The sequence below is a fragment of the Dreissena polymorpha genome, chromosome 1 (genome assembly GCF_020536995.1).
Source record: "Dreissena polymorpha isolate Duluth1 chromosome 1, UMN_Dpol_1.0, whole genome shotgun sequence".
In the NCBI taxonomy this organism is placed as follows: domain Eukaryota; kingdom Metazoa; phylum Mollusca; class Bivalvia; order Myida; family Dreissenidae; genus Dreissena; species Dreissena polymorpha.
In genome coordinates, this window is record NC_068355.1 from 103606819 (window position 1) to 103628002 (window position 21184).

At 38.7% G+C, this 21184-nt stretch overlaps 1 protein-coding gene across 1 annotated transcript in view; it reads left to right on the forward strand.

Moving 5' to 3' along the window:
* LOC127865176 (dentin sialophosphoprotein-like) overlaps positions 1-21184 on the forward strand; it is a 77618-nt gene that overhangs the window by 28150 nt on the left and 28284 nt on the right. The window contains exons 7-8 of the mRNA XM_052405144.1: positions 797-870; positions 8261-8492. Coding sequence (XP_052261104.1) covers positions 797-870; positions 8261-8492 — 306 coding nt within the window. The remainder of the gene's footprint in view (positions 1-796; positions 871-8260; positions 8493-21184) is intronic.

The following is a 21184-nucleotide window of genomic DNA, read 5'->3' on the forward strand; positions in this document are numbered from 1 at the left end:
CTGCCCCGGGGTCACACAATTAAAAAAAATTCTTGTCCATAACTGTATGGCATAGGGCTACCAAATTTGGTATGAAGTGACATGTAATAGTTCTCTTCTTAGTATGTTCAAATTATGCCCCTGGGGTCAAATTTGAAACTGCCCCGGGGTCACACAATTGAATATATGCTTATAAAGTGCCTATTTTGTGAAAACTTAACAAATATTTTGTCCATAACCATTGGGCCTAGGGCTACCTAATTTGGTATGTAGTGACATCTATTAAACCTCTACCAAATTTGTTCAAATAATGCCTCTGGGGTCAACTTTGACCCTGCCGCGGGGGGTCACAAAATTAAATAAACGCTTATTAAGTGCCTATCTTATTTTGTGAAAACTTTTAAAATATTCTTGTCCTTAACTCTTGGACCTAGGGCTACCACATTTTGTATGTAGTGAGATATAGTAGTCCTGTACAAAGTTTGCTCAAATTATGCCCCTGGGGTTAAATATGACCCAGCCCAGGGAGTCACAAAAGTGTACATGTGCTTAAATAGGGCGTATATTTAAGTATTTGCCCATGCCGAAAATATTTGTTTCAGCCTTTTTCAGCAGTGGAGCGATACAGGGCCATCATGGCCCTCTTGTTAAAATTCTAGTGAGACCCCTGCTTACACAAAACTATGCTATATATCATGTCATCAACCAAAACCTAGTTTCGCTATGACCCATCATATAATGTAATTGTATACAAATATTTTCATATGTTGTGGTCACAATGCCACATTTAGAATGTTGATGTGCTTGTTTGTTTCAGATATGTTTCCTGAACATCAGTTATACATCATGTTTGAATTTGAAGACTGTGGTACAAGTCTAGAATCCTATGAGGTAACCTTGTTGTGGTCAATATTGAATTTGTACTGTTGTTTACAATTTGTGACATGTGCCGAGTTATATAATAGAGAGCCCAACATTAGCAGCTGATGTCCCTGTCAAGAGGTCAATACTTGGGTATGCCCCAATGGAGTGGAAGGACTTCAGCAGGCCATATGTCTCTATGTATGTCCCAATACTTGGGTATGCCCCAATGGAGTGGAAGGACTTCAGCAGGCCATATGTCTCTATGTATGTCCCAATACTTGGGTATGCCCCCATGGAGTGGAAGGACTTCAGCAGGCCATATGTCTCTATGTATGTCCCAATACTTGGATATGCCCCCATGGAGTGGGAGGACTTCAGCAGGCCATATGTCTCTATGTATGTCCCAATACTTGGGTATTCCCCCATGGAGTGGAAGGACTTAATCAGGCCATATGTCTCTATGTATGTCCCAATACTTGGGTATGCCCCAGTGAAGTGGAAGGACTTCAGCAGGCCATATGTCTCTATGTATATCCCAATACTTGGGTATGCCCCCATGGAGTGGGAGGACTGAAGCAGCCCATATGTCTCTATGTATGTCCCAATACATGGGTATGCCCCCATGAAGTGGAGGGACTTCAGCAGCCCATATGTCTCTATGTATGTGCCAATACTTGGGTATGCCCACTTGGTGTGGAAGGACTGAAGCAGGCCATATGTCTCTATGTATGTCCCAATACTTGGGTATGCCCACATGGTGTGGAATGACTGAAGCAGGCCATATGTCTCTATGTATGTCCCAATACTTGGGTATGCCCACATAGTGTGGAACAACTGAAGCAGGCCATATGTCTCTATGTATATCCCATTACTTGGGTATGCCCCGATGGTGTGGAAGGACTTCAGCAGGCAATATGTGTCTATCTATGTCCCAATAATTGGGTATGCCCCCATGGAGTGGAAGGACTTCAGCAGGCCATATGTCTTTATGTATGTCTCAATACTTGGGTATGCCCCAATGGAGTGGAAGGACTGAAGCAGGCCATATGTCTCTATGTATATCCCAATACTTGGGTATGCCCCCATGGAGTGGGAGGACTGAAGCAGCCCATATGTCGCTATGTATGTCCCAATACATGGGTATGCCCCCATGAAGTGGGAGGACTTCAGCAGCCCATATGTCTCTATGTATGTCCCAATACTTGGGTATGCGCACTTGGTGTGGAAGGACTGAAGCAGGCCATATGTCTCTATGTATGTCCCAATACTTGGGTATGCCCACATGCTGTGGAATGACTGAAGCAGACCATATGTCTCTATGTATGTCCCAATACTTGGGTATGCCCACATGGTGTGGAACAACTGAAGCAGGCCATATGTCTCTATGTATGTCCCAATACTTGGGTATGCCCCCATGGAGTGAAAGGACTTAAGCAGGCCATATGTCACTATGTATGTCCCTAAACTTGGGTATGCCCCAATGCCCAATGGAGTGGAAGGACTTCAGCAGGCCATATGTCTCAATGTATGTCCCAATACTTCGGTATGCCCCCATGGAGTGGAAGGACTTCAGCAGGCCATATGTCTCTATGTATGTCCCAATACTTGGGTATGCCCACATGGTGTGGAAGGACTTCAGCAGCCCATATGTCTCTATGTATGTCCCAATACTTGGGTATGCCCCCATGGAGTGGAAGGACCTCAGCAGGCCATATATCTCTATGTATGTCCCAATACTTGGGTATGCCCCCATGGAGTGGAAGTACTTCAGCAGGCCATATGTCTCTATGTATATCCCAATACTTGGGTATGCCCCCATGGAGTGGAAGGACTTCAGCAGGCCATATGTCTCTATGTAAATCCCATTTCTTGGGTATGCCCCGATGGTGTGGAAAGACTTCAGCAGGCCATATATCTCTATGTATGTCCCAATACTTGGGTATGCCCCCATGGAGTGGGAGGACTTCAGCAGGCCATATGTCTCTATGTATGTCCCAATACTTGGGTATGCGCCCATGGAGTGGAAGGACTTCAGCAGGCCATATGTCTCTATGTATGTCCCAATACTTGGGTATGCCCCCATGGAGTGGAAGGACTTCAGCAGGCCATATGTCTCTATGTATATCCCAATACTTGGGTATGCCCCAATGGTGTGGAAGGAAGAATAGATCACTGAAATGCACTTTTTTCACTTGGTGCCAAAATGTGTATTTCCTGACGACATATTACTGTAGGGGACACAAATTAAATGTAAGCGGACATGTTATGATAACAAAATCGACATTTTTTGCTAAATTTAATTCTTAGTCTTTGTGTCTACTATACAAACTATATATAGTGCATTTGTTTGTGTCCAAACACATGTTGTGGGGGTCTTTGGCACATTTTATAACATATTTTGACAATAAGGAGAAAAGTGATATATTTCTGTGTTCTTGTCCAAGTTACTTATTTCAGAAACTTGTCTGCAAATTGACTCGATCGGATTTTTCAAATTTTGTTTTGTATACCACCATTCTTTTTAGCTCATCTATTTTTTGAAAAAAAAATTATGAGCTATTGTCATCACCTTGGCGTCGGCGTTGGCGTCCGGTTAAGTTTTGCGTTTAGGTCCACTTTTCTCAGGAAGTATCAATGCTATTGCATTCAAACTTGGTACACTTACTTACTATCATGAGGGGACTGGGCAGGCAAAGTAAGATAACTCTGGCGTGCATTTTGACTGAATTATGTGCCCTTTTTATACTTAGAAAATTGAAAAATTTGGTTAAGTTTTGCGTTTAGGTCCACTTTTTTCAGAAAGTATCAAAGATATTGCATTCAAACTTGGTACACTTACTTACTATCATGAGGGGACTGGGCAGGCAAAGTTAGATAACTCTGGCCTGCATTTTGACCGAATTATGTGCCCTTTTTATACTTAGAAAATTGAAAATTTTGGTTAAGTTTTGTGTTTAGGTCCATTTTATTCCTTTTGTATCAAAGCTATTGCTTTCATACTTGCAACACTTACTAACTATCATAAGGGGACTGTGCAGGCAATGTAATGTAACTCTGACTGGCATTTTGACAGAATTATGTGCCCTTTTTATACTTAGAAAATTGAAAATTTGGTTATGTTTTGTGTTTAGGTCCACTTTATTCGTACAGTATCAAAGCTATTGCTTTCATACTTGCAACACTTATTAACTATCGTAAGGGGACTGTGCAGGCAAAGTTATGTAACTCTGACTGGCATTTGGACGGAATTATGGGCCCTTTATACTTAGAAAATTGAAAGTTTGGTTAAGTTTTGTGTTTTGGTCCACTTTACCCCTAAAGTATCATAGATATTGCTTTCATACTTGGAACACTCGCAAACTATCATAAGGGTACAATAAAAGGACAAGTTGCATAACTCTGGATGTCATTTTTACGGAATTATGGCCCTTTTTTTACTTAGTAACTTTGAATATATGGTTAAATTTTGTGTTTCGATCCACTTTACTTCTTAAGTATCAAGGCTATTGCTTTCAAACTTCAAATACTTTCATGCTATCATGAGGTTACTGTACCTGGCAAGTTGAATTTTACCTTGACCTTTGAATGACCTTGACTCTCAAGGTCAAATTATTAAATTTTGCTAAAATTGCCATAACTTCTTTATTTATGATTAGATTTGATTGATACTTTGACAAAACTACTCTTACCTGACATACCACAATAGACTCCACCCAAACCATCGCCCGTGCCCCCCCCCCCCCTCCCCCCCCCCCCCTCCCCCCCCCCCCCTCCCCCCTATTTTTTTTTTTTTTAAAGATCATCTCACAAATTACCACCACACCCTCACACTATACCCCCCACCTCACCCCCCCCCCCCAATTTTATTTTTTTAACGGTTAAAAAACAAAACTATTTATTTAGATTATTTTATGTTTGAAATACCGTCCAACCATTGCACCCAAGATTCCCCCCCCCCTCAACCCGCCCCCCCCCCCCCCCCCCCCCCCGATTTTTGTTTTCCTTTTTTTCGCATTTTTGGAAGATAATGTTATAAATGTCCACACCCCCACACAATGCACCCCTCTTCACTCCACCCCTTCCTCCTTTGTGATTGAAAATGAGAGTCCCTTCACCTTTAAAAAGAAAATAGATGAGCGGTCTGCACCCGCAAGGCAGTGCTCTTGTCTTCCTTCCATTGACTTCCATTTATTCCTAGGCATATTGTTAACTTTATATTGAACAAAATATTGTTAATTGTTCAAACAGTACTATTTAAAATCAAAATTTGATTTCTTGTTATAATTTTAATATGCACACTGTGTTTTTAGCTCACCTGATTGCTCAGGTCACAAAAGCTCCCCTCAGCAATCAGGTGAGCAAAAAAAACATCCAACCTTGAATAACTATTTACACATAAATGATACACAAATCTACACTGTATTATTATGAAAACATTAATAATCAAAGGGGAGTAACTACTGTAAACTTAAATGCAATATTTAGAAGAGTTGTCTCGCATGTTACATGACCTTAATTCATGATTGTTTACACGCCTTTTTACTATATAAATATAAGGAAAACTGCGCCGTCCCCCTGGCAACCATGTTTTTCAACGGACCGGAACCATTTTCAAACTTAACTCACGTATCTAGGAAACAAAAGTTCTGACAAAATTTCATGAAAATTGGGCCAAAAATGTGACTTCTAGAGTGTTGACATGTTTTCACTATATATATATATATATATATATATATATATATATATATATATATATATATATATATATATATATATATATATATATATACATAGAGGGAGAGGGAGAGGGAGAGGAGAGGAGAGAGAGAGAGAGAGAATAATGCCCCGCCCACTTGAGGTCATGTTTTTTCACCAATCTGGACCATTTTCGAACTCGTCCGAGAAATCAATAAAAGGAATGTTTTGACCAACTTTCATAAGATTAGGCAAAAATTGTGACTTCCAGAGTGTTTACAAGGTTTCTCTATAGCCAAATAAGGAAAACGGCCCCGCCCACTGGCAAACTTGGTCAGAAGTTGTATCTACATAATGTCTAGGCAAAGTTTGAACATGGGCCTTGCCGGGTAAAAACTAGGTCACTGGGTCACTTAGTGCGTTTAAAACATTCAGCATGTTGTCTGCTCTCTAATTCAAGTAGTTTTCATCCGATCTTCACCGAACTTGGTCAGAAGTTGTATCTTGATGATCTTAAGGCGAAGTTTAAACATGGGCCTTGCCGGGTCAAAAACTAGGTCACGGGGTCACTTAGTGCGTTTTTTAACATTCAGCATGGTGTCCTCTCTCTTATTCAAGTAGTTTTCATCCGATCTTCACCAAACTTGGTCAGAAGTTTTATCTATATGATCTGAAGGCCAAGTTCGAACATGGGCCATGCCAGATCAAAAACTAGGTCACAGGGTCACTTAGTACGTTTTACACATTGAGCATGGTGTCTGCTCTCTATTTCAAGTAGTTTAAATCTGATCTTCACCACACTTGGTCAGAAGTTGTAACTAGATGATGTGTTGGTCAAGTTCGAACATGGGCCATGCCGGGTCAAAAACTAGGTCACGGGGTCACTTAGTGTGTTTTAAACCTCACCATGTTGTCCGCTCTCTAATTCAAGTAGTTTTTATCCAATCTTCACCAAAATTGGTCAGAAGTTGTATCTTGATAATGTCTAGGTCAAGATTGAATATGGGTCATGCCGGGTCAAAAACAAGGTCACGGGGTCACTTAGCGCGTTTTAAACATCACAATGTTGTCTGCTCTCTAATTCAAGTAGTTTTCATCCAATCTTCACCAAACTTGGTCAGAAGTTGTATCTAGATGATGTCTAGGTCAAGTTTGAATATGGGTCATGCCGGGTCAAAAACTAGGTCACGGGGTATCTTAGTGCGTTTAAACCTCACCATGTCGTCCGCTCTCTAATTTAAGTAGTTTTCAAACTTGGTCACATGTTTTATCTAAACGATCTCTAGGACAAGTTTGAACATGGACCATTCCAGGCCTAAAACTAGGTCACGGGGTCACTTAGTGCGTTTTTTAAAACATTCAGCATGGTGTCCGCTCTCTAATTCAAGTACTTTACATCCGATCTTCACCAAACTTGGTCAGAAGTTTTATGAAGATGATCTTAAGGCCAAGTTAGAACATGGGCCTTTCTGGGTCAAAAACTAGGTCAAGGGGTCACTTAGTGCGTTTTAAAAATTGAGCATGGTGTCTGCTGTTTTTTGTGAAGACGACATGCAAATCATTATTTGTCAATGCGGCATGTGGGGGTATTCGTCACGTCTGTGATAAAGCTCTAGTTATAACCAAATTCACAATATTTGTACCTAGGGGCAAATATCTTGAATTTTTATAATATTTCCATAGAATCAAGCAAAATGAATATTTTAAAACTGATGATTGACCTCATAATTGTCTTAAATGTCAGTGTATGAAATTTAATTGTGAATTGTATAGGCCTTTTTAACCAGGTTTTCTGAAGGAAAAAACTGGTTATTAGATTGGCAAATGCGGGCGGGCTGGCTGGCTGGCTGGCTGGCTGGCTGGCTGGCTGGCTGGCTGGCTGGCTGGCTGGCTGGCTGGCTGGCTGGCGGGCTGGCTGGCGGGCGGGCGGAACAAGCTTGTCCGGGCCATAACTATGTCGTTCATTGTCAGATTTTAAAATCATTTGGCACATTTGTTCACCATCATTGGACGGTGTGTCGCGCGAAATAATTACGTCGATATCTCCAAGGTCAAGGTCACACTTTGAGTTCAAAGGTCAAAAATGGCCATAAATGAGCTTGTCCTGGCCATAACTATGTCATTCATTGTGAGATTTTAAAATCATTTGGCACATTTGTTCACCATCATGGGACGGTGTGTCGCACAAAAGAATCATGTCAATATCTCCAATGTCAAGGTCGCCACGACTAAAAATATATATTTTTTTAAAACAAACTTACAAAGGGGGTTAATTTTGTTTGTTCATTTCAAAAGTTCAGTTTGAGTTTTCTCCCTTTATCAGATTTTTTTTTCACAATGAAAACCTGGTTTTGTGACAATTTTGTCCCTTGTTAATATTTAAGGAACATGTGAAAAAAGTTAAATTAAGGTTTCCCAATTATAATGTAGTGAAGATTTTGCTGTTGGATTTCTAACGATCCTTTTGACAGGAATCTCCCACAAACACCTTGTACTGTAAACACGTGTTTTACAAGCCATCTCTGTCAAACAGTGCAGGCTTTCTGAATTGTCGAGAAAACATAAAAATCCAGTTGATAGGTCAGTTACATACACCATTCTGTTATTTATGGAGTCAGCAAAAAAGAAATAGAAAATCAATAATAAAAAAGGTCACTCTTTCAACTTTTTTATGAATCGATACATAATTTTTATGTCCCATATGTTTTACACCCTCCATTAGTTGACGACAATCTCTCAAGGTAAGAGTGTGCTGACCCAGGTAGCCTACGCGCTGGCGGTGGCAGAGGAGAGGCTGCAGTTTGAGCACCGAGACCTCCACGTGGGCAACGTGCTGGTGAGAGCCACGGACCAGGAGGAGATAGCCTTCAAACTGCTGGGCAGGACAGTCACTGTGCCCTCCATGGGTATCCAGGCCAGTGTGATCGACTTCACCCTCTCCAGGCTTACAAAAGGTCAGTCATAACTTTACATAATATCTCACCTTGCGCCTTTCGAGTTTCAACATCAAGTTATCTTATGCAAAAATATGAGTTGACTTATTTACAGTACATATATGCTAAAAGCTGGACAATTAGACGAACATGTGTTAGATATGTTTGTACTACCGTTCAACCTGAGAACAGCGGTAAGTTAATGAAATGACCAAAGTAACCATTGTAGACAGATTACCCCACCCGGTCGTTTGCACACCAAACAAAGGCTTATTTACGTGAAACTAGTATAAGATAAATTATTTTTGGTGAATAATACAAATAAATATGATTTAAATTCATACCTATCATTAAACTTTAGAGTTTATGAACAAAAATATTGTTGTTTACTCATGCATCTTGTTCATTCTGTTAATCCGAGGGTCTAGTTGTATTTGGTTCCTTCGAAGATATTTTGAAATAATGGTGGTCACTTGTCATTGACCTCACATCTGAAAACATATTAAAGGGCCTTGTTCACATTTTTATGCCCCCCTTCGAAGAAGAGGGGGTATATTGTTTTGCTCATGTCGGTCCGTCCGTATGTATATCCGTATGTCCGTCCACCAGATGGTTTCCGGAAGATAACTCAAGAACGCTTAGGCCTAGGATCATGAAGCTTCATAGGTACATTGATCATGACTCGCAGATGACCCCTATTGATTTTCAGGTCACTAGGTCAAAGGTCAAGGTCACAGTGACCCGAAATGTGGTGAATATTTATATTTTTGTCGACTGTATACATTTTTCACCACATTGGAGAAACTTTTTTATTTCCGAATAAGAAACAAGTCATTTTAATAGTTTAGTTAGTTTAATATTTTTATACGCCCGTCTATGAAGGGACGTATTATGGTATACCCCGCGTCCGTCTGTCCGTCCGTCCGTCCGTCTGTTAATGTCGTACGCTACGTCAAATATCCTTTGACAGATTTTCTTCAAATTTTAACACAATCTTAATATTGATAAACCCTGATCCCCTTTCGTTTTTGACGGAATTCTGAATTGTCGTTCCAGAGTTATGGGACTTTGTTCGTCAAAATTTCGTCAAAATTTCGTGATTTCATTGAATGTCCTACTGTAGCTCAAATATCCTTCGTTGGATTTTTTTCAAATTTCAACACAATCTTAATATTGATAAACCCTGATCCCCTTTCGTTTTTGACGGAATTCTGAATTGTCGTTCCAGAGTTATGGGACTTTGTTCGTCAAAATTTCGTGATTTCATTGAATGTCCTACCGTAGCTCAAATATCCTTCGATGGATTTTTTTCAAATTTCAACACAATCTTAATATTGATAAACCCTGATCCCCTTTCGTTTTTGACGGAATTCTGAATTGTCGTTCCAGAGTTATGGGACTTTGTTCGTCAAAATTTCGTGATTTCATTGAATGTCCTACCGTAGCTCAAATATCCTTCGATGGATTTTTTTCAAATTTCAACACAATCTTAATATTGATAAACCCTGATCCCCTTTCGTTTTTGACGGAATTCTGAATTGTTGTTCCAGAGTTATGGGACTTTGTTCGTCAAAATTTCGTGATTTCATTGAATGTCCTACCGTAGCTCAAATATCCTTCGATGGATTTTTTTCAAATTTTAACACAATCTTAATATTCATAAACCCTGATCCCCTTTCGTTTTTGACGGAATTCTGAATTGTCGTTCCAGAGTTATGCGACTTTGTTCGTCAAAATTTCGTGATTTCATTGACTGTCCTACCGTATCGGATTTACCATGTTACAATGTTAAATTATCAAGTATTCACATATTCAACTGGATGAGATTTGACTGGAACATTGGAATTCCATACACGCATACATATACTCAAAAAAAGATATGGTATGAATGTCAAGGAGACGGCGCTCCATGCTCATGTACTTATAAAATAAACCATGTATTCAAATACAAATAAACTGAAGTAAAAAAATGATTCAAAGGGTTATTTATTACCTTACTACTTCATTGGCGAACGACGGGCGTATCATGCGCTCATGGCGCAGCTCCTCAGTTTAATATTCCGTAAACAAACTTAATACAATAACTTCACTGTTCTTCACTGGTTCTTAACAGGCTCCAATCCGTACTCAGTAAGTCCTTTATATAGTAACTCCGACGGCTCTGGCGGCTCCGACGGCTTTAGCGGCTCTGGCGGCTCCGACGGCTCATATTATCCGTTAAACAGCACCGCCTTATCGACGGGAATATTGTACACATACATATATATATATAGCGGAGTTTACTCGCGTACTTCGCGACACTCCCAACCAAGGAGACACAAAAAACATTTTATAAATCAAAATAAGACTAACATCTAATTCCCAATTATTAATATATATCATTTTCAACTAAATAACCTATGGCCACAATAAATGGTGATATTAATCTCATATCAAATGATCAAATAACAAGAAATGCCTATTCAAGAAATAATTAAATATTTACTTAATATTTAATTATTAAGTTATGTCTGTTATATTAATTCCACTCGTTCGCGTACTCCTAGAACATATTTTGCATGTGAGCAAATACGTCTCTTGGATTTGTTTACTGAGGATCGAATCTATCAGTGTAGGTGAAGGAGGCTGTTTTTTCAACATTTATTACTTGATTGTCTTGAAATGTAGTCTTAATTTTGAATGTAACGTTAATCAATTCCACAACAGTCTCCTCATTTCCGCTAAACTGCGGTATGTCATTATCGCCTGTTGCTTCTTCTGGTTCAATCATGTAAAAAGGCACTAAATCAAGGCACGGTTCAGATAATGTATGTGCTTCCGCCTGTTGGTAGACCTTGTACAAGGTCGGCTCGTAAAACAAAAGACCCACATCTGCATGCAATGACAAAGATGGTGATGGTGACGCTGAAATGCCCAGTACCTCACCAAGTGACGCCGTGGACGATGTGCTACTCATGCCGACGCCATGCGGCCTGGGGGGTTCCCCAACGATAACACTGTCCAACCAATTACCAAAATCACTTTCATCATCTGCATGCAATGATGAAGACGTTGATGGCGACCCTGAAATGCCCTGTTCCTCACCAAGCGATGCCATGAACGATGTGCTACTCATGGCGACGACATGCCGCCAAGGGGGGTTCTCCAACGATAACACTTTCCATCCAATTACCAAAATTGATTTCGTTATCCGAAACATCCGAATATAAACAGCTTTCCGTGAGAGGAATGCGATGTTGCGTAACCTCTTCCTTCTCAACTGCAATGGTTACCTGATGACTTTTCTCTGGTGTGTGATGTCTCTGAACATGTTCCGTCTCGGCGTTGATGATAAGTTCTTTGACACTTTCCTTTGCTAATTTCTTATCAAATCTATGTTTGTGAATTAAATGTTTAGTAACATAACTTCGTCGAATAAATTTCGATGTACAATTTTCAACAGAATATTTAAAGTATAATAACTTGTCGCCATGCTTTTCTTTGATATGTCTAGAAAGATTCCTTTTACTTGAATATTTTTTGCCACATGTATCGCATTGAACATCACCCATGATTGGAATTTATAAAGTGCGTGTAAACAGTATAAGAGAACGTTTTAAAACTGAGGGAGACTTATATACCTCCACTTTGCTCGAGGAAAACGAGCACTTGCTGACTATAGTCTGTTCGCCTTTTTTATGTATAACTCCTTCAAGATTGTGTTGTTTTAAGGTAGCACGTGGAAACTCCGCCACAAAGGCCACATACTATATTTATACAAATAATATATGTACTTAATTTCACCTATTTTTCGTTTATCGGTGGCAGGGTATGAGTTCGATCCCTGTTCAGTCACTAATATTTTTATCTCGTTTTTAACTCACATGTTGTAATCGTTTACTTTTAACCAGTGTCCTTTCATTTAAATGTATAATATCACAAAAAATATATATTTATTGTTTTAAATGAATTAATTGACGCTCAAGTATTTTATTGCTTTCTTAGCCTTTTCTACCGCTTGTCGTTTTGGTCTAGAAAGCTGACTTGTCGATTTTACGTCGAGAGTCGGCTTTTCATGGTCAACATTTTGTGAGGTTTCGATTGGGAAAAAGTAAATTCAGGGGCCGATTTATAACACGCCCACTAGACAAATGCACCTTTGCTGACCGAATATGCCTATCACAACTTGTGTTTAGATCAATAATTTGACCAAGTCTCCAACATCCACGTGGCATTTCGTCTTTAACCAAAACAATATATCCTACCAAAACGGTATGTGGAGATTGTATTCGGTTCTGTTTTAGATGTGTCTGCCTTCGCTTCCTAAGGCTTAATAAATATTCATTGCGCCAAAGTAACCAAAACTTGTTCAACAATTTTTTGCCTTTCTTCCAGATGTCAAGCAATTTTTGCTAACTACTCCTTAGTGGTAAATATTCTTCATCGTCACCGTCCGAATAGGTATCAGGTATCAGGGGTCTAGCTAGGTTCAAAATTTAGGGAGAAGTCACTTCTCCCAAAGGCCAAAATAGGGAGAAGTGGCAACTTTTAGGGGAGAAATGGTACTTTTGCATCCAGGGGTCAAGCTTAGCTCACAATTGTGGGAGATGTCACTTCTGTACAGTTGCGTCATAGGTCTTCATTTTACATATATTTTGCGGCAAATTAAAGAAGTATTTCCGTTCATCTTTCAATCAACTCTTTACTTGTCTTATACCCGTCATTAAACCGTGCCAATTATCATTAATCAGAAACAACTCTTATTTCACACTTTGGGGGACAACATTTACAAATACAAACACACACTCACTTAAGTGTTCATTTGTGTTATTGATGTATTTAACTGAGTTTAAGTAATATATTTAACACTTAACATGCTATTTATGTGATAACTGATAAGCTATTTCAATAATAGAGGCTGAAATGGGTGATGGAATTCAAAAGGCTGCATTTCATTTATAATAAGAGATGTCAAGTGTATAAAACCTACATTTTTCTTATTTGTAATTGATTGTAAATTATTCTGGTACTTTTTATTATTTTTTTCCTGTGTAGGTGTATCAAATAAAACTTCAATTTTAACAAAAGCAGTAATATTCATAATCTTCTTACTTCCTTGTAAATTTTAAGAAAATCAAGATTAAATTAAATTTATATTGTGCTACAATTTTTTGAAATAATTCATTTAAAATCTCATTTTACAGCACAGATTCCAAATCTTACCTGTAAATGAGCCCCATATTTATTACCAGTGCTAGGTTAACTCTTCCCATTTGATTTTTTGTATCGTTTTAATGGGCCATTTACCTTTGCTGAAGTATAGTTATTGGTAGCCAGCACAAGACAATTAATCAAGGCTTCACCTATGAACAATTTTAAGAACTCTAATAGATCCCAACTGTGCATTTGAATGTTCAAATTTGCATGACCTGTAAATGGGGCAACTTCTGGCTGAGAATTCTCCTGTGTCCAATTCTCCACATCAAATTGATTTTAATGGTCAATGTGTGGCACAAACAAATAATTAAAAGGTGGAGAAGTTATGTCGCCTTCATGAAATTAATTAGCGACATAAATATTCCCTTGGCGAGCAAATCGCAAGCTTCGCCCACTAGCCAGACCCCTGGGTATACCTACTTTCGGATTGAGTGACAGAAAATGTGCCGGGGTTAGTGATATTGAAGAGTTTATGTCATCTCCTACATAGACCAATGGATGCGAGTTCACTACTGACTACTTCTTTAACGAGGGTTTGCATTTGAATTTCTGTAAGAAGATTTCGACCGACTGACTTTCTCAGAGACCGTTTAACAAGACCCACTAACCGTTCATAAAACCCTCCCATCCACGGGGCAAGCTCTACGATGAATTTCCAATTGATTCTTTTTCCGGAAGCATAGTTTTGTATGTCCTCATGTTTGAGTATTTTACGCCAGTTTATATCAAACATGTCATTTGCCAGTTTAAACTGAGGTGCATTGTCACTAATGATAACATCGGGTTTCCCTCTTGTTGATATAAAACGTTGAAACGCCATAAGAAAGTCTTTGGTAGACAATGTGTGAACCATTTCGAGATGTATCGCTCTGGTAACCATGCATGTAAACAAATAGATCCAAATTTTGTTTGTTTCATCGATCGTCTTTACATACAATGGGCCCAAGTAATCAAGCCCAACGTGTGAAAACGGAGTAGACTCTGTTACACGCAATTTCGGCAGCTGAGCTATTTCAGGCATTTTATAAGCACCGCCTTCACACCTGCGACATACAAGGCAATTGCGTAGTACTTGTTGCACAATTGCACGCCCACTTGGTATCCAAAATCTATGTCGAAGATAACTCAACGTCTGTGATACTCCACTGTGAAGAATCTCTCTGTGCATTTTATCAATCATTAATCGTGTAAAATGACTTTGTTTTGGCAACAAAAAGGCTGTCCCATAGCCTCCTTTAATTCAGCATTGCACATTCTTCCTTTGCATCGCAAAAGTCCATCCTTGTCTCAGGGTTGTCATTATGATTGTAAACAAAGGATTATTTTGGAATAGTAACCGATTTGGCCGGGGGTCAAGGGGGCCGCCTAGGCCCCCTGTAGGTCCAGGGCAAGGCCCAGGTAGGGGGGTCAGGGGGGAAACGAATTCTACACATTTTAGGGACAAAAAAGTTAAAATGAGGTCTAAAAATAGAAAATTTTAAGATTTTCATATTTTTAGTATACTGTTCAATGTAAAAACATATTATATTGATAGATCTTTGCATGTTCCAATTCTATCCATTAACGGATAATCCAGTTTTATTACGTTTTCTTTTTTTCAAAACCAAATTACGGCCAATATTGACGATGAATGTCGTCCACCATTTAACGCAAGTGCATATACAAATTGAATTGTGGGATTTGGGATTCCCATTGAACATGCGTGAATCACGTGACACAGTTTGAGAGCATTGAGAACCGTTAATACGACAAATCAACGACTCAATCTAAACTGTTACATGTACCTCCTTTCAGAAAAGTTTGCGAAAGTGAAAGTGAAGTTCTGAGAATACAAACGCGTCTTTCTTTAAATTTTACCGAGTACTTTTCATTCCGGATCGAGATGTAACTTGTCAGGTCATTCATGCATGTAGACCTATATGTATGCATAGTGTAGCAATCCCAAAACACGTTATTTACCTACTTATTACATTATGTGTTATGACCATTTGTTTAACAAAATGCCTTTGTTAATTTCAGTATTTTAAAATACGTATAATTAAATGTGTTATCCGAAATCATTTTCAGATATCATTATTCACGGAAAATTAAGAAAATTCTAGCAACAGAGACACATTTCTCGTGTTTTTCATGTAAAGATGAAAATCATGCCAAAATTAGACTTCATGTATAACAGCACGTCATTTTTCCTCGGGGAAAGCGTGGACTTGAATATTTAGATGCTGAATAACAACTTCGTAGCGCAGAGGTCGCTGATATCTTAAATTTTGGTAGAACATCGAAGAGCATTTTTTAATATGTGGAAACATTTTCTCTTACTAAAAAAACTACTTAATTACGCTCTACAGTGCTACATTCGTTGAGATAGGTCAGTTATTATCTGTGAAATGTACAGCTATTTGATAGAGTTTCACGTGGGGTCGGCGTGTATTCGGCTGCCTGAGCGCTGATTGGTTGACGTGCTTTCCAAGAAGAATTTGATTGACAGCTGGAAAATCAATATTGGCCACTCGCTGAGAAATTCATTGAAAGGGGCCTTTTCACAGATTTTGGCATATTTTGAAGTTTGTCTTTAAATGCTTTATATTGATAAATGTAAACATTGGATCTTAAAAGCTTCAGTAAAATATCAAGTATAAAATTTAAAAAAAAGGGAAAAAAAGTAGCCGGTACCAGGGCTCGAACCAGTGACCCCCGGAGTCCTGGAGTAAGTCTGAATTCAATACGCATTAGCCCTCTCGGCTATTCCGCCAAGTATACACACTTTTAGTATTTTATACCTTATATAAGCAATATTCGTAGTTTCGTAAATTTAAACGACAACAGAACTCTCCAAATTATTCAATCGTTTCGCGTTGCAACTCCTTATAATTTTTTAGGTTTTTAAATCATCAAAAGATACATATAATGGATATATTGGACTATGGTAAATGTTCAGTAATACTGTTTCCTCACACATATCATAACTAAAAAGAAAATTTGCGAATCTGAAACAACTTTTTTCAATCTTATCAATTTACCGAACCGTGAAAAGATTCCTTGAAAACAGTTGCTCTTATGCGGAGTTAATGGACTGACTGAATGACCGGGCGTCGCTCTACTATACTACGGTTATTCCTCGTCAAGTATTGTCTGTTTGAGTGATCAAAACTTCCGATTGCAATTTTAAAGATTCGGGAAAAACAAACGATTTTTTTGCGATTTTAACCGATGAATTTGATCGGCAATCGGTTAATAATGACAACCCTGTTGTCTATAATTAGCCCAAGTTGTTTTAGTATACTGTTGCTTTTATTTATTAGCCGGATTTTTTTCGAAAAAATCTCGGCTTATAGATTGATGTTGTTGGGCGGGCGGGCGGGCGGGGTGGCGGCGTGCTCGAAAATGTTAAAGTTCTTATTTCATGGTATAACTTTGGTATGCTTGGACCTAGAGTCTTCAAACTTGACATGAAGGTTGGCCAGGATTAACAGATGACCACTGGTCATTTCAAGGTCATTCATTTGAAGGTCAAGGTCACTGTGACCTTCAATATAAAAAATGTTAAAGTTGTTATAACTTTGGTATGCTTGGACCTAGAGTCTTGAAACTTGACATGAAGGTTGGCCATAACTAGTTAGTAACCACTGGTCATTTCAAGGTCATTCATTTGAAGGTCAAGGTCACTGTGACCTTGAATGTAAAAATGTTAAAGTTCTTATTTCATGGTATAACTTTGGTATGCTTGGACCTAGAGTCTTCAAACTTGACATGAAGGTTGGCCAGGATTAACAGATGACCACTGGTCATTTCAAGGTCATTCATTTGAAGGTGAAGGTCACTGTGACCTTCAATATAAAAATGTTAAAGTTGTTATAACTTTGGTATGCTTGGACCTAGAGTCTTGAAACTTGACATGAAGGTTGGCCAGAACTAGTAAGTAACCACTGGACATTTCAAGGTCATTCATTTGAAGGTCAAGGTCACTGTGACCTTGAATGTAAAAATGTTAAAGTTGTTATAACTTTGGTATGCTTGGACCTAGAGTCTTGAAACTTGACATGAAGGTTGGCCAGAACTAGTAAGTAACCACTGGACATTTCAAGGTCATTCATTTGAAGGTCAAGGTCACTGTGACCTTGAATGTAAAAATGTTCAAGTTCTTATTTCATGTTATAACTTTGGTATGCTTGTACCTAGAGTCTTCAAACTTGAAATAAAGATTGGCCAGTACTAGAAGATGACCACTGGTCATTTCAATGTCATTCATTTGAAGGTCAAGGTCACTGTGACCTTAAATGTTAAAATGTTAAAATTGTTATAACTTTGGTATGCTTGGACATAGAGTTCATATTTGTGACCTTAAATGTTATTGTTGTTCATGTATATGCATGCATTCAAAACATAACACAAGGTTTGCTCATGCCTTGAAAAGTACTTACATTTCATTTTGACCTTTGAACAATATTTCAGTAATTTAAGTATTGCATTGACAAAAACACGAAAGGTACTTTCCTGTCATTTAAATCAAAAATCCGGCTTCAATGCGGTCATCTCCGACCGCGGAACTCTTGTTTTTATTGAGTCGATTGTGTCACCATAATGCTCACGTTGAATGTATCGTATCCACGTGGTTTCCGCAACAGTTAATTCTTCGCTGTTCAGTGAAGCACTAGAGAATCTGTGTGCTCTTAATTGTTTTAGAAACCTTAGTGCAAAAGCAGTAACTTGTATGAGCCTAGAGACCGAAGAGTACTTCTCGATGTCGATTTCAAATGGTGGCTTTTGTACTGCATTCACCTGGTTTACATCGATTTCACCTAAATTTATAGCCGTCATCAAGCTTTCACTGGTTGGTTTGTGTTCGTTTTCATTGTTTGTTGTCCACTCTTTACTTGGCTTTTCCAACCATTTTGGTCCATGCCACCATATAGACTCTTTGAGTTGTTTAAAACTTGCTCCTCTGGGTTTTCACTACTCGACACGTATCTAAATTCAACATTTTCAGCTTTCATGATCTCCTTGACTCTATTTCCAACGAAAACAGGAGATGTACATTTTGATTTTATCCAATTTAAAACGCATTGAGAGTCGCTCCACACTAAAATGTGTTGAATTGGTATGTGTAACTGTGTTTTCACAAATGTTGCACACCTAACAGCAATAACAACAGCCATTAATTCCAGTCTTGGTATTGTTGTTTGTTTAATTTTTGTGAGTCTTGACTTTGCGAAAACCAAATCAGCCTTTGCATGATTGTCCATTTCTTGGTGCAGATAAATTGCTGTTGCATATGCTTTTGCCGATGCATCACAGAAACATGTTAGTTTGTATGTTATATTACGTTCTGTTTTCATTGCAATACATCTTGGTAATAAAACATCCGTAATATCCACCAGTGATACCTTAATGTGCAGCCACCGTTCAATCTCGTTTGCATCCAACTCATCGTCCCAATGTTGTCCTTTGCTCCATAATTCTTGTAGGAGCACCTTCCCCCTTAAAAGTACGGGGGACACAAAGCCTAGCGGATCAAATACTGAGGCTAAGTCTTTAAGGATTGCTCGTTTGCTTACCAAACTGTTCATAAGAGACGGTTCTTTCAATGACAAAGTGTCTTGATTCGTGTTCCAGTAATGACCCAGTACTTTGATTGTAGACATCGACGATTTGTCCTCACTTTGAATTATGTTATTCACAAAAATTGAATTTGTTGACCATTCCCTAAGGTTCATGCCTGCTTCTTTAAACATGACCTTTGCCTTGGTGTACATGTTAACAGCTTCACTGTCTGTTTCTGCTCCGGTGTTTAGGTTGTCAACATATATGTTGTTCTTGAGTTTGTCTTCAAGATTTGTATTATATGTTTCTAAATGGTGATCAATCGTGGCACCAAGGATGAAAGGATTAGATATTACCCCAAAAGGTACGCGACAAAATCTGTACTCTTGTATGTTGTCATCATTTGTGTTATTGTTTTCATAATCCTTCAGCCATATAAATCTAGTAACATCTCTTTGATCCCTTTGCAATCCAACTTGATGAAAGGCTTTTTCAATGTCAGCAACAACTCCGACGTTAAAAGTACGAAATCGCAGTAAAATACCACAAAGGTCGTGTAACAACACGGGTCCTCTTAGTAGACATTCATTCAAACTATTCCACTGTTTGTTTGTTTTAGAGGAAGCATCGTACACGAGGCGGATCTTTGTTGTTGTTTTTGAGGGGTGACTACAGCGTGGTGTGGCAGATAGTGTGTTACACCGTCTGTTACATTCTTATCTACCTTCTCAATGACCCCCTTCTGTAATTGTTCTTTGATGACGGAGTCGTATTGTCTAAGTAATTCAGGCTTATCACGCAACCATCTGACTGTTGACCTTAACCTGCCTAGTGCAAGGCCACGGTTTAATGGCAATTCGGGTGTATCATTTTTCCAGGGCCAAGCTGCTTGATAACGACCATTTTCGAACTTCAATGTTTTTTTGAATTTTTGCATTGCTACTTCATCATCATTTCTTGTCGGATCATCTATTATCCCAATAGATTCCATTGTCCAAAAATCTTCAATGTCTGGTGGTTTTCGTAATGAGCTATCAACTGTCGTAAATGTACCCGACTGTTCGATGCTTGACCCGTATGTAAGTATAAGCATACTGGCGGATTCCACTGTTGAGTCACTATCACATTTTCTTCCAGCTAGAAGCCATCCAAGTTTCGAATTTAATAAGTACAACCCAGGTTGTAATTCTATTCTTTGCGAAAACACAATGTCAAGATAGAAGTCATTTCCAACTAGAATATCCAAAGTCAAGTTCTCATTCTGAGTTGGTATTGTATCCGCTAGATCAACATTGTTCAAGGTTTGTTGTTATTCTGGGCACTCATTTAAATTCAATCGTTTGCGTTCAACACAACCTGTTATTTCTGGTACAATATTCGCACTTATAGTCATATATTCTCCGTTCTTCAGCTTCAAGTTGAATTGTGTTGAAAGTGTTTTAATCACTTTTGGTGTTTTATTGCCAAAGGTAACTAGTTTTATTTCTTGCTGTTTACCTTTAGGTAATTCTAATTTCTCCGCCAAGCGGGCGGTTACGTAACTTCTTTGTGATCCTGAGTCAAACAGCAGGCGTACATTCAACCCACTTTTATTGGCAGGCGAAGTAACCTCCGCTGTCGCCGTCTTTATGAAAACTATTTCTCCTGTCGATACCAGAACATTTTGAGAAATACTCTCTTCTCTAGGTAAACTGAATTCTATTTCATTCATGACATTTGCGCATTCATTTCCAGCATTGCTTTTTGTAGCAAACCTTTTCGGGCATAAACTACGGTGATGGGCGTCCTTTTTGCCATAATACACACATAGTTTGCTCCGTCTGCATTCCTCATATTTATGTCCTTGCCCTAAACATTTATGACAAGATCCTTTTAATATCTTTTTTTCTCTCGTCAATGGTCTTGTACTCTTTGCATTGTCACTCCAATGACTTTTTTCACAGTATCGGCATTTTTTCAATAATTCTAATTTTCCG